The sequence below is a fragment of the Venturia canescens genome, chromosome 8 (assembly GCF_019457755.1).
Source record: "Venturia canescens isolate UGA chromosome 8, ASM1945775v1, whole genome shotgun sequence".
Lineage (NCBI taxonomy): Eukaryota > Metazoa > Arthropoda > Insecta > Hymenoptera > Ichneumonidae > Venturia > Venturia canescens.
In genome coordinates, this window is record NC_057428.1 from 14,249,404 (window position 1) to 14,265,588 (window position 16,185).

At 48.9% G+C, this 16,185-nt stretch overlaps 1 protein-coding gene across 1 annotated transcript; it reads left to right on the top strand.

Annotated features, from left to right (window-relative positions):
* The first annotated feature begins 8,121 nt into the window (after positions 1-8,121).
* LOC122414662 (uncharacterized) lies at positions 8,122-15,560 on the top strand. Its single transcript, XM_043426158.1, has one exon. It carries the CDS (start codon positions 9,669-9,671, stop codon positions 11,412-11,414), a length of 1,746 nt encoding a protein of 581 aa, XP_043282093.1. The 5' UTR covers positions 8,122-9,668; the 3' UTR covers positions 11,415-15,560.
* The last annotated feature ends 625 nt before the right edge of the window (positions 15,561-16,185 follow it).

Sequence of the window (16,185 nt, forward strand, 5' to 3'; positions counted from 1 at the left end):
AAGTTTTATGAGCAATCGTGAAGAAAAGATGGATCGAAAAATGGCGCATGAGCTGTGAACATTCTATGTTGAAATTCGCTGAACGAAGTTCGCGATCACATTTGTACGAATATCTTTACACCATTGTCCGAGATGTGACATTGGATTTTTGGATCGAATGTCACTTTGATTTTTAATAAATTTTCGAAACTCAGAATTTTGGAAAAAGTGTTAATTCCTCTTGCCATTTCTACAGGAATATTTTTTGTATCGTTTCCTCACACGGGACTGCATGACGAAATGAAATTTTATTAAAATTTTTTTAACCACAATCGACCAAGTAAAAAACGCTGGTTTGACAAAGATTTTCAAAAGAAATTTAACTCGAATCTCCATGCTTTAATTGAATCGAAGTTATCGCGTCAGTCGTCAAGGCAAAGTTTTTCCACGAAAGTTGTGAAAAATCGTACGTAAAATTATTCTCTTCGAAACATCGGAAACGCGTAATTTTTGATAAGAGGAAACATAAGCAATAAACTTTGTGAAAAAGTTGTGCAACAAAGTTGATTTCTTCACAAGAATTAATAGCGAGAAGACGTAACCTGGTTTGACGAAATGATAGCCATAATTACGGAGTCACTTGGGAGGAATGATGGCGATGTTGATGCGCCATGCCCGCGTAGGTATATACGACAATAAACTCTGAGAATCTTTCACCAGCGCGCGCGTTATTGTTGTCGAATTAACAACACCGCAGCATTAGTCGTGACTTTAGTTCTTTGCTTCCCTTGCTCCCCTCTCTCTTCGGTTCTCGATGAATATGAAAAATGAAATTCTCATGAATCGTAGCCGCGTCTTTATTCATCTCGGAGGAACAATAGTCCGCCTTTCTCCCGTTTCTACGAAAGATTTAAATCTCATTATGTGTATAGAGAGAGGGGGGTGGGGATGAAGCGAGTAAAAATGGTGGAACGTTTATTCAGATGAATTTTCCCTCCGAATTAGCATACTCGCGCTCGGCCGGGCGTGTTTAAAACGAAGCAAAACGATGAATTTCAGCCCCTAATTGCGAGTCCGCGATCGCGCGCCGCGGTCAGTAACCCCGAAAAAACCTCCGAGTTTTCGCATTTCTATGTTAGATTGCAATCGCTTCGTCCCGCTCGAGTCGTTCGCAGAGCGTTGTCGCCGTCTCTCGCTTTTACTCGCCGCGATGAACTTGCTTTCAACGGTGCAGAACGTTATTACTTCATGCATATGATCTTCCTTGCCGCATGCACATGTGCATAGGAATCCTCAGGTGCACGCGGAGATCGTGAAACCCCGTGAAAGGGGCTCGAGTCTAGGAGCAGTGGAAGCGCACATTTCGTCGATAGAATCGTTGAATATTCCGGAAAAAGTCACAAAAACACCGACAACTTATCGCTCAAACCCGAGGAATTTTTGGCCTCGCCAATTTAACAGCTCGAAACTCAAAAAATCCCCATAAAAAAAGCTCTCGATGTCGTTTTCCCATGAGCATGTATCAAAACCGACGATATTATTATCCCCATTTTCACGGCATTATGTAGGATAAAAGATCGTTTATCGTGAGAAGATTTGTTTCACGAGTGCGCATTCCTCCGCAGAGGCTTCTTTGGCAGAGTATTGTGGCGCGCAGGTACGTCCACACACACGCGCGGCGGGTCGCGGCGAGGAGAGACTCCTGCCACGGCACGAAACTCGCAGTCACGTGGTACACCGCAGTATCACACGGTTTAAGAACGCGCACAAACCAGTACTCACGCGCATTGGAGAGTGCGCTCGTCGCAGCCGGCAGATCCCTTTCTCCCATAAAGGGCGAACCTGCTCGCTTCTCTCGATGGCAGTGACCTGCTGCGCGAAAGCCCCTCGTTCCCCGGCGTCCTCGTCTTATACCTGTGTGTCGTCGTGCGAAGGAGCATCATTTCTTTGGCAAAGGAAAGAGGCAGGCAGGCAGGCAGGAGGGAGAGAAATTGACGGAGATTCGGCTGAAAAGTTCTCGTGTTCTTTTTTCTCGAGATTTCGGAAGATGCTCAGGTAATGAAATTTGATCGGGCGGTCGTCATGCTCGTATCCTCAGGCATTTTAGCTCGAGATGACGCACGCGCGGCGACGATGCGCCTTCGATAGAAAACAACGAAGAGCAAGGTGACCCCGCGTCTATCTATAGGCGCAGCGGAGCTCTTGCTACGTGATAGAAAAACGGATACCTCCTGTCGGAAGCAGTTCCCGTTGCTCCCGATTCATGCACACTCGCGCGCAGCTGCGTCGCACCCGCCGACTTAATTTATTGCGAGTCTCTGCTTTTATATACGCGTCCTTGTTGCGGTGAGACGAGCATTTTTACGCGTTTCATTCGTCCCCGTGTGTCCGCATATTACAGAAGCCGCCTTCTTTCCCTCTCTCTCGCTCTCCTTGGTAAATCCTCGAACTCGTAAGTTCCCCGCGGTTTTACATAGCCCATAAAAACATTGCAAATAAGCCTGCACCGTAATCGAAACCGTAACGCGTTCGTGTGAAACGAAGATTTTTCCGGAGGCGAAAGACTCCCGTGCGCGGAGTCTACCGGAACAATAAAAATGATGAATTTTCAATGGAGATCGAAACTCCGAGGGGTTTCGACTCAACTTTGCTCCCTCCATTTTCTCGTCTCTCAACGGAGAGTTTTCGCGGGGAGGAGACTCGCGCGGTCGAGAATTCCGAGCGAGTCTTTATAGGTCCGTTCCACTTGATTTTTTCCTCCTTAAGGCAGTTCACGCGAATCCAATCGAAATCGAAAATTCCAACTTTAATCAAGAAAACAATTAACGAAAATGACATTTTTTCAAGGGTTATCCATGAGCTCTTATGAGCTCTAACGGGCTCAAGTTTGAAGAGCCAAAAACGAGAATAAAAAAAATAATGTTTTTATATATCAATGGCTATCTCGAGAAACCTTTGTTACCGGTGATTTTCACTTGGGAATGGAAAAAGAAAATCACTTATTGTTTGAGGTTAACGAGTATAATGACGACACAAACTGTGGAATGTTTGACAGCACCATGAGCCAGTTGGTTTAAAATATAGATATGCATACGCATATAAATAGAAAACGGCTGTGTCGCATTTTCCTTGACGATTTAACTACGAAAGTATTTAAACCGGTATTACATTAAAAATGAATCAATCTCAACAAATAAGTTCCACACAATTTTAATAATTGCGAGAATAAATTTTAATCCTTTCTTCGATCATCGGGAGAGCGAAAAAGTTCAGCTGCTCTTTTGAATCACAAGTAACGCGCATAATCTTCTTTTTATTCACTTTTCCAGAGTCGAGTTTCACGAGGAATTGAGTAAGGCAGTGGGATACTGAAAATACGTAGAGTGCTCGAGCCACCGAGCGCCCTGTGCGAGCGCTCGCGTCTCCCGTTATTCTAATCGCTGTCGTCCATGCGAGCATCGAAGTCGCTGATAGATATGCGGGCTCCTCGCTCGCCTGCATCGGAGAGAGAGAGAGAGAGAGCGAGCAGCGAGTGATTTTCCGGCCCGAGCTCGCAGCCTTTGCATAATAATATTTTTTTTTTCTAGCGTCACGACGAACCGCCTCGGAAAGAACTCGAGTAAGACGACAGCAAATAAAAAGCAGTGAAACGGAGCGACGAATTATTTCATTCATGCGGCCCGCTCGAGCAAAGGGACGAGTTCACGAAGCGAGCGAATGAAAAAAGGCGTCTCCGGAGCCGCCTGCGTTCCGCTGATAATCAAACGTTTATTCCACTTTCTCAGAAAATAGAAAAGCCGTGTAAGCCTTCGGAGAAACAAGAAAAGTATCTTAACGGAGGGATGGGGATAACGGGCCCGCCACCGCGCGAGCTGCCGCGGATTAACTTGCCGTCGTAAGTGCTACTTTTTCCACGAGATTAACTCGCCGCGCGATTATTTTCGTCCGATCCAAGAGAAAATACTCTCGCAGCTCCACCTCGTGGCTTTTCACTTCAGCCGCACACTCCAATCGGCTCTATTAAAAAATGAGGAATCGAAATATTTAATTGAATGGAAAAACCAGAAACAGAGAGGGGACGAGGAAAAGGTGTCGACGGATCGGAATGCTAAATATGCATCGACTTTTAAAGTGTGCGCGCACACAAACCACAAGGGCGCGGTCGTCTCTCGCCACGCGTTTTCCCCGTCCCGTTGATCGGAGCCTCGGGTACGACGCTGTCGAAAAATCAGTTCGACCCTTTTCGAGGTTTCGCAACGGTCAGCTGTAAAAGTACGAATGACTTTATTGAGTTGAAAGTCTTGCGTAAAGCCTGGCCACGTAATGCATTTAAAAATATTCATTATCCGTGCAAACCACTAGGAAATTGTACGTAACTGTCTTGGTATCTCCGACGTTGAAAACCGAATATGAAAGCATACGATTCTTTTATTATTAGGCAACGCGGCTGCGACGTAACCGGAAGTTTCTGTCCAGAGTTTCATCTCGAAGGGAACTTTGAAGAAAGTTGAGAATGGAGCCAACGAAGAATGAGCGGGCGCGGGAACGAAGTTTTGGAATTTTTCGTTGCCTTTCGTCGAAGGACGCTCGGTGAGGAAAGTTCGTATTTCAAAGTTTACGGTTTTTCAGATTTTTTTTCAACTTTCTAACGATTTTGATTGATTCGCAGCTTGCGCGAGGAACGAGGGAGCAGCAGCGCACGCCTCAGTTTTCTTCGGCTAATTGCTAAGTGTGCCACGTGCCGGGTGCGAGATTGTCTCGTCAAGGATTCGTCGGGGAGTCGATCGAGTCTCCGGAAGACAAGGCCTCCGGGCTTCTCTCCAAGAGCGCAGCGATTCTCCACGTCCCGAGGGCTGCGCGTGTGTGGGCTTACGGGCGATGTTTCTGCTCCGAAAGAAGCCCGGATCTCTCTCGAAGAAGCAGGTTCTTCTCGTGGCTCGCTCCCGGGAATGCGCTTCTCGCATATACACGCGGTAGCAGAAACTCTATGGCTGCGGAAATCCGCTTCCGCGAAATAGAAACTCGTATTTATGCGGCGAGGCATGCTCGCCGGGTGCGAGAGCCACGAGGGACTTGCACGATCTTATTTTTATACGGACAACGACGTTTTGCAGGCTCGTCCGCGTCCGGTGTAAACTTCGTACTGGCTTCGTTCGATCGGTTCCGAGAGACGGAAAAATTTCGAATGAATCTTCGTTCCGCGGAGGGTCCCGAAGGCCAAGAATATTTGGAAACGTTTTTCTGGAGGAAGCACTGAACAATCTTCGACTACTTTGGATCGTCAGTTGAATGAAACTGACGCAGACCCGAAAACCTTGCGGGACGAGGGAGAAAGACGTTTTTCCATCTCCAGTAGCCCGGCCCGAGTGTACCGATTGTGCGTTCGTCGATGCCCAGCGCTGCTGTAGCCCGCTGATGAATTCCTCGTGATTAACATGGCGATGACCCACTGACACACTCGCGGAGGCGAATTTCCGTCGGTGTCCGGTAATTTGGTCTGTGCGATTGCGGACGTTCGTGCTGAGAGGATGAGAAAGAAAAAAGCGCGGCGGGCCTGAGCGATGATTTCCAGCTTCGCTTTTTCTCGCACGCGCAATTTTCGCTCCCCACAGCTTCGAGGTTTGTCAGTTTAATTTGAACTTGTAGAGGAAAAAATGCCTGGAGCGCGAGTCGCACTGCGGGGAGAAAAAGATCGATAGAAAATCTGCCGAGCGTGGCTTCCTTTCATCTCTTTCATGAATAATGCATTTTTTCAGACGCATTCCGAGCGTTGACGGGAAGATCTCAGTCAATTGAAAAGCCCGTCGGCCTCACTTCGAGGCAGTATATAAGCATTTTTCTTCGAGAGACGCACGCGATGACGAAACTCGAGTGAGCTCGTCGCTGAATTATGGCTGAATAACGAACGCGCTGCGCGAGGAGACGAGCGATAAATGTGGAAATGACATGGTAGCATAAACAAATTAATCGTCGACGCGGTTTCGCAACGATGGTCATTTCTTCCTCGGATCGATTGTCAGTAAAGCTTCCACACTTTTGACCTTTCGCTTCGCTAATGATACGACGTGGGCACGAGGATAGGCAACGGCCGATTTGTTATTTTACGCCTATGCGTGCGCACACGTAATACGTGGATTTACATTTTCTCTTCTTCCATCGAAGAAGCCTACAAAAAAGCGTATGAAAATAGCGTCCTTCGTAACGTCGCTTTCGAGAGGAGAGGCGCGTTGGAAGAAAGATACGCGGCGATGCTCTCGCGCGATGCGCGCAGTGAATCCTTAATGACCGGTCATTAGGAATGTCGAGTGCAACATTCGAATGTCTGCGCTTCAACGCGCTCGTTAATTGCACGAGGAAGCGTGTACGGAGGTGAGGAATTTTCGCCAGCTTAACGTCATCTCGATTCTTCGCCGCAGGTATACGCAGAACATTCCGGTCCGTGAAATCGCTGACAATGAAATTCCCGGGGCGTCGAGTCGAGCCCTCCGGGCGAGTGGTTTCCAAAAATACAAAAATATTTTTCTCTTTTATATTATCTGCGTAGAAAGGAGGAACCGGTAATTCCTGAAAGTCGTGGCGAACTGCGGAGTCGGTGCACTCAAAGGCGCCAGAAAAATCGCGAGCGCCAAAGACTTTACGATCGCGTTTCACGCAGTCGAGAAAAAAAACGTATTTACGTCCATATTCGATCGTCAAATCGGTCGCGGGCGACACGAGCAGCGGTATGGAAATTGCCGAGACTTTAGTCGCCTGAGAAGCACTGATTTGCATAGGAATTTGAGGTCCTGAAGAGAGTTTCGATGCTGCTGCAGCTTCGAACAATACGCAGCGCACCCACCGCGGAAAGTTCATTAAACGATTTTTCTTAAAAAATTTTTCAGTTGCGCACGTACACCCATTGGCCGAGACGGAATTCAATTTGGAGTTTCACTCGACGAGTTTCGTCCGACACAATGGGATCGAGAGGGAAGGCTGCGCGATGCCACGGAATTGGAAAGACTCTGACCTCGAGACCTCGAATTGCACCTTGGCAGTGAGCAGCTAGCAACGGACGAGCATTTCCCGAGCCATTTCTACATTCGTGTCTTCATTTCTGCACTGGAGTTGGAGCACTCGGGGGCCTCGGTTCGTGTACGAATGTGAGTGCAAATGTATATGGTCACCGACCTATTCAGTCCTCGACCTCCGATCCCCAAAGGGACTGTACGACGTTCTAGTACGCGTACGCGCGGAGACGTGTCATTACGGTGCAGGGAGGTGAAGTAAATTGGCGGGGATAACAAAATTGCAGGTGAGAATCGGGGAGGCGATGCAGCCCGTTGATTGTCGGGAGCGTCTGCGAGAGAAAAATCGAGTCTTTCAAGACTCCATGAAAAAATACGCAAATTTTTCGCAATACTTTCGTTTCAGTAGCGACGGCCCCAAGTTCCCGGGCTCCGGAGCGCGAGAACAGTTGCTTAACCCATATTCGTCTCTATTACGAATTTAAGATGGGAGCTCGATATGGATCAAGTTCCTCAAGAATTTAATTCGACATTCGTGGATTCCCGGCGAGATCTACTCGGCGAGGGAGAAAGATGGCGAAATTCTGGAGAGAAAAGTCCTCAGGAGTTTCGTCCTGGGAGGCAGCGTTGCTGCGACATCGAGTAATTCGTTTCCGGCCAATCGGGAGCGAGCGCGGGGCGCGCCCACTTCGTTCGACCGGCGCGCCGGATTGGTCGCGTCCGGGATGTTTCGAAATCCCGGCATCGGAGAGTCACAGAAAAAAATGCTTGAGGACATTTCCTTGGGGAACCTCGCGTTCGAACGATTGCCGAGGTGTTGATATTTCGGTCCGATTTGATGGCCGACGCGAAAATTGGGCAGGAGTTTGTAGAGTTTATAATTTTGGAAGCGATACAGCGCGTCGTTGCGTTCTATGACGTCAAGCTCGCGGTGCGGACCGGTGGGAAGACCGCGGCCGAGAATATGCCCCGGGCGGCTGTGCCGAGCCTCTGATGTATGGCGAGTGTGCGCGTGTATTACGAGCCAGGTAAATAGAGGACGTCGGGGAAGGCGCGAGGGAGGGTGCTCGAGGGACCAAGTGGGAGTTGCGAGTCGGCTGGATAGTTTCGCTCGAGAGGAAGAGAGAAGGAGGGCGGGAGGGAGGGAGTAAGAAACGGTCTTGCCTTCCACTCAGGTGAGCGATCGTCAGTCGTGAAGTTTTTAGTTCTCAGTCTGGCACCGAGCGTCAAAGTCGACGGAAGAAGCGCGTTTAAATCGGTCGGGCGTTCTCCCCTCCGCTGTGTATTCGAGAGTTTGGGAGACGGGCCAACGGTGCTCCTTTTTCTTTTTCCTTCGAGTTCTCTCCCTCCCCTCCGCGAGTTTCTCTGGCTCTCTTTCTTCTCCGTTTCTTCGGAAGCTGCTCCCTCGGTGAACAGTTACCGTTCACCCTGGCAGCATCCCCTCGTGTCTCCCAACACGTTGTGCCCCCGTGTGCTACCTGCTGTGAGCCGTCGGTTGCGCCTCACCTGTCGACCCGTCCCGTGTGTTGTTCGCGGTAGAAAAATAAGCGAGTCGGAGAAACCGTGTCGTCGGGGACTGTTGTTTTTCTTGGGATCGCCGTTTCGCTGTGCATCTCGAAGATTTGTCTGATCCTAAGGATTTTCGGGTATTAGTATGGAAATAAGTGAGAGATCGCGGATATGCCAAGCGCCCGAGGATTTCCCGGTCGATTCTTTTGTCGGATAGTCAGAAAGAGTGGTCCGCGCGGGGGCGTGCGGTGGTCGGAACGTTGAAAAATCTGTTTTTAAGCGAGTTTGTCGAAGCTCCGAGGACACACGAGTGGGTCTAGGCGTGTGCGCGAGTGACAGTGGCTGTAGACGAAAGAGCGTAGGGGGAGGGGGGGGGGGGATCCAGCGATCTATACGCTCGAATACAGGAATATATACGCGGAGATCGAGCGGTCCGTATAGTACGCGGGGACAAGGAGAGAGGAAAAGAGTTTGCCCACAGGCGATACGAAGGAGAGCCGCACCTCTGTGGGATTCCAGGGACGTCGACGTCGCCCGAGATACGCCAGGAGCCACGCAGCCGGTGGTGTCCCGGGGAGCGCGCGCGAGGGACAAATTCCACGAGGGTCCGCGTACGCCTTGTTCCGACGCCACTGGGTTTCTCGAGCACCGCATACCACAAGAGCCTGCCGAGATACGAGCCAAGAAAGTCCGAGGGAAGGGGAGCGACGATAGAAAGGGGCCCGGCACAACTGGAGAGCGAACCGAGGGGGATCCGACCTCCTCCTCCTGCTGCTGCTGCTGCGCACGAGTGCGAGGGAGACAAAGGCCCTCTTGAGAAACGAGGGCCCGAGGGAAGGCATGAGAACACGCTGAGGGGGAAAAGAAAAAGGAGAAACGACACGAGGTGAGAGACCAACGGAAACAGACACGAGATTAACTGTGCAGCCTCAACTTTCCTCCAGAACAAACGAACGAACCGTCGGGTTTGTACGAATTGAGGCTACGAGGAGGAACGAAGCCAAATAGACGAGGCTGGAATGCGGAAAGTGATTTATTTCGGGTGAAACGAGAATTCCGGATGACCCTTTGGCCCCTGGGCGAGAGAAGCCGCCGCCTCCGTTGAGCAGGGGGAGCAGCAACGGACTCGTTTCGATAATAAATCGCAAGTAAATCCGACCTAATTGGAGGAGAAAGATGAGGGGCTCGAATCAAGATAACGCGACGCCTTATTGCCGGTGCCGAGTGCTCTACCTCGGGAGTTCGGTGCCTCACGCGAGCAAGGAGGGTCTCCTGGGTGTGCAGGAGCCCCTGCGCGAGCTCTACCCCGAGCAAGGGGCCGTGGGGGCCCGTGGGATCGACAGTTGGTTGAGTGTCTGGAGCAACGGTCTCTTGTTGGAGAACGTGGACGAGCATCGTAAGAAAGTGACTCGATTTTTCCCCATCGAAGCTCTGCACTACTGCGCGGCGGTGCGCCACGTTAAGGGCGGCACCGGGGACTCGTCGACGACCCGATTCCTGCCGCTCGATTCGCCGTTCGCGAGGACACCGAGCGCCAACCATCCGCCGTTGTTCGCTGCGGTGCTGCGCCGCACGACCGGCATCAAAGTCCTCGAGTGCCACGCTTTCATCTGCAAGCGCGACATGGCCGCGAACGCCTTGGTCAGATGTTGTTTTCACGCTTACGCCGACAGCAGTTACGCCAAAGGCCTCGATCCGTCGACCGCGACGATAGCGACGAACGGCGCGCCGACGGGCTCGCACCCTTCGAACGGCAGCCTCTACCACACCCTCGGGGGCTCCAGCACGACCCTGGACAACAGCAGTCCCCCGGGAACCCGGTTGGAGGCGCGCTCCAGCGACGATCTCAGTCTCTACAACGGCGACGAGAACCACAAAGTCTGGGCGAAAGGCCGCGACGAAGTTGACGCCATTTACCAGGAACAGGGCACGTTGAGGAGCACCCGGGGATCCCGACCCCGGCAACTCGTCGCCCCACCCCCTCCGCCGCCCCCGCCTCCGCCCCCCTCGCAACCCCTCCTCGTGGAAGACTCCGCGACAACGTCCGGGCGCAGGAAAGCCAACAGGAAAATAAAGAAAGCACTGAAAAACCGTCAAGTCCCCGATGACCAGCACCAGCCGCAGCCCCCCCAACAACACCATCACGCGATTCCCCCCCAAGCCATCTACACCAACGGCCACGGACATCACACCCTCGGACATCCCGTCAGGCAACAGCATTATCACTCTCATCAACTTCCACCGAGCAGCAGATCCGTCGCCGGCACCTTGGCTCGACCAACTCCCGTTCTCCTCGTGCCCGCCGCAACATTACCCCGGAAAGCTCATCACCATCACGGCCGAGGAATGAGGCCGATACCAGCGGCTGCTCCGATCATACCGCTCTACGCGCCATTGCCCGTGGTCCCCCCGCCGCCGCCGCCGACCGCTCTGTACCAAGCGGGAAGTTACGGTACCGCCGGTAACAGGAGCAGAAGATCCCACCAGCCGGAAACCCTCGACTCGTCGACTCTCGGCGCCTCGCGTCGCCTCACAGCTTCTCACGCCGACCTGACCGCCCCCGATCCCGCCAACCCGGAGACCGCCGAGACCGAATCTCGCTTCGGCACCGGGATCTACCGGCGCAAAGGGCACCTCAACGAACGCGCATTTTCTTACAGCATTCGAGCCGAACACCGCAGCAGGAGCCACGGCAGCTTAGCCTCCCTCGGATTCAGCCCCGCGCAAAACGGCAACGCCCTCCCCAAAGAGGAAAAGAAAGATCGGGAGATCGCCCAACTCGTCGCCGGCCTCAACCTCGACGAGGACAGGCCCCAGCACCATCACGGCCCCTACGCCCGCAGCGTCAACCCCCACGTCCACCATCACCACCAACATCAGATGCAACAGCCTCAACCGCTCCCTCGGCCTCGACCTCGCTAATCGACGGCCTTCGTTTAACACTGTGTCATCCGCCCCGTCGCACCAAATCACCGATACTCCGATAATCGCGATCACTGCGAACCGAACAATTCGTTCGTAATCCCCCTCCGGGAGAAAATCTAGTGGAACGTTTGTGCTTTTCCACCCTTTTCTTTATTTTTTTCTACTTATTCGTAGTGCGTCGTTGCCATGAGGACCCCCCCGAGCACTGACCTCCGATAGTTGTTGATGGTCGGCGATTACAAGAAGCCATTTTATCATGAATTTTCGAAAAATATTATTTATTATTTATAAGCTCTTGTTCTTACGTACCGATTAACTAACACACGCGAGCCTGCCCCTTGCGTACGAGTTCGTTAACGCTCCCTTCGCCTTTATTATTATCTCATACGCGAGAGACAATGTTGAGCGCACCGCGCCCGCGCGTGTTGAACGCATTCCAACAGTGTCGAACGGGCCCCGATGGAGGGGGAAAACCATAACGACCTTCCTGCCTGAAACGAGCTTCTAATTAGACAGACTCGAGCATAATTGTCCAGTTGGTAAAACTCCGAGCTGAGAACTTCTCTTCGGCTGGTCGATGCACTCTTCGCCGCTCGTTGCAGCATCGCGCATTCCACGCTTCCAATTTTATTCACTCGCCAAATTGGACGAGCCCGAACCAAGCCTGCTCACCGTCGAAATCGATCTTCGCTCAGGGAAACTCAATTTTGAGCTCGGCGCAAAACAGCCTCAAATACTGCGCGTCTTTAGAATCTTCTCCGGTCTCTCCGTGCCTTCGGGACTTTCGATGATCAGCAGTGAAAGATCTACGGGGAGAGAGATCGCGCGCCGCACCCGAGGCTTCGATTACGTGAACGTAAAACGACGAATTCCGTTTCGCAACGTGATTTCTCTCCGTCTCATTTATCTCCCTCCTTCGCTTTGCATATCGTCTTGTATAGTAAGTAGCAAAAAGTGCGAAACGAGCGTGGAATTCCTGCGAGGATATGGGCGCGAGCACGAGGCCGAGATAACGAAGCGATAAAAAAATGCTGCTCGCAGGTGGCATTGTTGTGCGATTAAATATTTGACGAGCGCGAGGCTTCCAGCGGAAAATTCAGCTGGAATTTGAGTAGGAACTCTAAGTGAGCTTCGTGGCGAATAACGGATTGAGGAGGATGAACGGAAGCGATTGGTTCTTCGAGGATTCGAAGAAACGCGATTGAGCGAAGAGCGGTTATCGAGCGATCGATTATTGCTCGATCAAACGGAGATTCTCGGGGGTCGCGATAATTGAATTTTCATTTACCGTTTTGTACGGCAGCAGACAATGCCCTAGATTCGTGGCCTGCTGCCTTCGCGTGACGATCTTACGAAGCGCTCGCGCAGAGGTCAAACCGAGAAACGTCCACGAATAATCAGACTCAATTAGCATTCAAACGCTTCTCGGAGCCCAGAAAAATCTCGATAACATTGACACTCGGGTGGCAGAAATTTCGTCAGCAAACTCAGCCAACGGTATTGAGAATTTTTTCCTCGCCTCGTTGCTTCGAAGCATCAACGAAATTTCCAGTTTTTTTTCCAACTAAATGTAATAAATTGGCCTCATTTATTTCTCCTCTCTTCCGACGGAAATAGAAAGTCGAAGAAGCCGATTAATCGATCATCATCGATCGAGCGTTCGACGCAATTTCATTGCTTCGTGCTCAAAAAATTCACCGAGGAACGAGATGTTGTGAAATCCCGATGCACTCCGCGGAGCGAAGGATGAAAATAAATAAAAAAAAAAAAAAAACACGGCGCTCGAGAGAGTTACATAAATAGCTGCGCGACGAGAATTATGATTGCGTCACGCTCCGGATGATGATTAGAATCATCGAAGCATGCATCCAGAATGCAGACACACTGCATGGACATTATTAGTCATCGCGAAGAAAATCTCTGCTTTCAGCAAGGACTCTTTACCTCAAGGCTGCTGATGCTGTCACTGCACTCGAAAGTGTCGTTTTCTCTCATCCTTTGCTGCAAACCATTTTAAATCGGGCGTTAAAGCATCGGGATTTCAAACGATTTCATCCACGACTAAATGCCTCATCAAACATTGGAAAATTTGCCGTTTAAGAAAATTTCACGTCCAAAGTGCGTTGCGAGCTCGTACGAAATGTCAGAAACTCAAGAGATTCGTTGTACCCAATTTAATCAATTATTTCTCCTTCATACTAAACTGTACTTACCAAATGAACGAGTCACATGTAGAAATGCGACTGGTTAAGCGCCATTTGCGAGGATTTTTTCGCGATTCAGAGCTGGAATTAAGGTGGGCACGAATTTAGTATTTATTTTACGAAGCTAAACAGTGTCCTGTGCGTGTGAGCACGAAAAAGATCGAAGAGAAAAGATTGTAAGAATAATTGCGAGCGTTGGGAGTGAAAAAGTGTGAATATTAAGGTCTTTCGATAGGAAAATAATAACAAAATTTGCGCCAAATGCATGGATGAATAACTGATCAGTGTACGAATTGCTTGAAGGCTGTCGCCTCGTTTCCAGCGTCTCGGGGACAAAAAACGCGTTTGAAAGTACCGAAACGCTCCGGCTCGTGCGTTATCGCACGAATTTTAATGAGCCACCTTCCACCGCATGCCTCGCGAGAGATAAGCGAATCCCAGAGACACTCGAACTTCCACTGTGCACGAGGAAAAAACACTTGAAAAATCTCGAAATATTTTTTTGTAGTAGAGCTGTCAAAAAATATCGAGGGCAGCAAGTGAGGATCAAACGATTCGTACAAACTCGGTATACGTCGTGAAAATCTACCTTAAAATGTCTTCCGAGGAACCAGCTACGAAAATCGAACGACTAACGTATGCATATGTAACGAAATCAATAAAATTACGATTATTATGAATCTCTATATATAGCTATACTCTTAAACGAAGAAAAATAGTGGATCGAACACGAGTTATGAATTTTATGAATGTGATGCGAAGAACGAGTGAAAAAGAATAAATAAAATTGTGATGCTCGCAGCTCGAAAGTCTGGTACGAAGTCGTACAGTCAAAGTTCGAAATCGACGTGAAGGAGAGAGAGAGAGCAATGAATTTTCACTTTTGAGAATAAAAAGATTCTCGTCGACCGCGTGGGGGGATTAGAAAATGGAATTTATTTATTGACCATTCCTGCTCGTTTGTTTTTTACTTCGAAATGATCTCTCCTTCACTCCGTTTCGTTCTTTCTTTACGATTATCGAGTTTCGACGTATCTCAAAGTCGTGAATGGGGGCGCTGCTGGTGAATTCACGGAGCGAACCATTGAGAATGTGCCATCGAGTATTTGCGATTTGTCAGATCGATGTGTCAAATGTTTTTGTATCTAAACATTAAGATCGTCCCGACGTGCGTGCCTGCTCTGTTGGATCCAACGAAACTGCGTCAAAGTTTCTCTCTCGATCGACTCTCGCCTTACGTTCGACGATCGAATCCCCCCCCCCCCCCCCCTTAAGAAATCCTCATGTTCTTTTTATTTTATTGTACTCTGCCCTCAATTAAGAATTGTGTGAATAATATTGTACGATTCAATGTACAAGCTATTAAACGAATAGAAAATCTCTGTACAAATACATTTTCTCATTTCTTCGTGATCCTTTCGATCTTCGTCGATTCCTCATTCCAAAAATTCGCTCTTCCTGACCGTTTATGCAAAAAATCGAATCGTTTTTACAGCAATTGATCGATTCTCTTCTAATTGAATATTGAAAAAAATGATAAGAAATATTTACGACACGAATTCAAACTGCGAACTGTTAAGGAAGTTCACGCGAATCTAATGGAAATGGAAAATTCCAACTTTGGGTGTTGAAATTTGGAAATATGCTAGAAAATGTTTTTATCATCGTAATCTTCTATTTTGATGCCCAGTAAATGCCAATTTAATGAAATTTGAATTTAAAGGATTTCGTGAAATACGATCCTCCCAACTTTGAAGAGCCAAAAACGAGAATAAGAAAATATAATATTTTTAGACTTCTATGATATGTCTTGAGAAACCTTTGTTACCGGTGAAAATCACTTGAGAATGGAAAAAGAAAAACACTTTTTGGGGTTAACGAGTAATGACGGCACAAACGACGGAACGTTTGACAACACCATGAGCCAGTTGGTTTAAAATACAGATATGCATACGCATATTAATAGAAAATGACTATTGTCACATTTTGCTTGACGATTTAACTACGAAACGTTATCATTGTATTAAAAATGAATCAATCTCAATAAATAAGTTGCACATTATTTTAATAATTGCGAGAATAAATTTTAATCGTTTCTTCGATCATCAAAAGAGCAAAAAAGTTCAGTTGCTTTTTTGAATCACAAGTAACAGTTTGCGCCAAAATGCAATTCAATTGGCTTTATGGTTCCATAAATTAAAAAAAGCCAAAGTCGTCAAGCGTATTAACGAGTGCAGTGACTATAACTCATTCGAAAAGACTATTTAAAAAACGACGATCGATTCGAGGCTTGATTATCGTCTGAGCGTACCAAGTATCCTTCTTTCGGCGTACGTTCCTTTTATTAGTATTGCGAGCGCGTTAAAAGCTCTGCTGTATATTACAGTTAGAAGTTTTAATGCTTGTGTGTCATGCACGTCGAGTGTGAGCTCGGGCAGCCGCAAAAATAGGGTTAGTCGGCTCGAATAATTAATTTTTCAAATAATCTGATGATATAACGCTCGCGTAAATCCCCGATGAGAAATCGGCGCGTGATAAATGGTTTTTTAAAAATTGTCTAAATG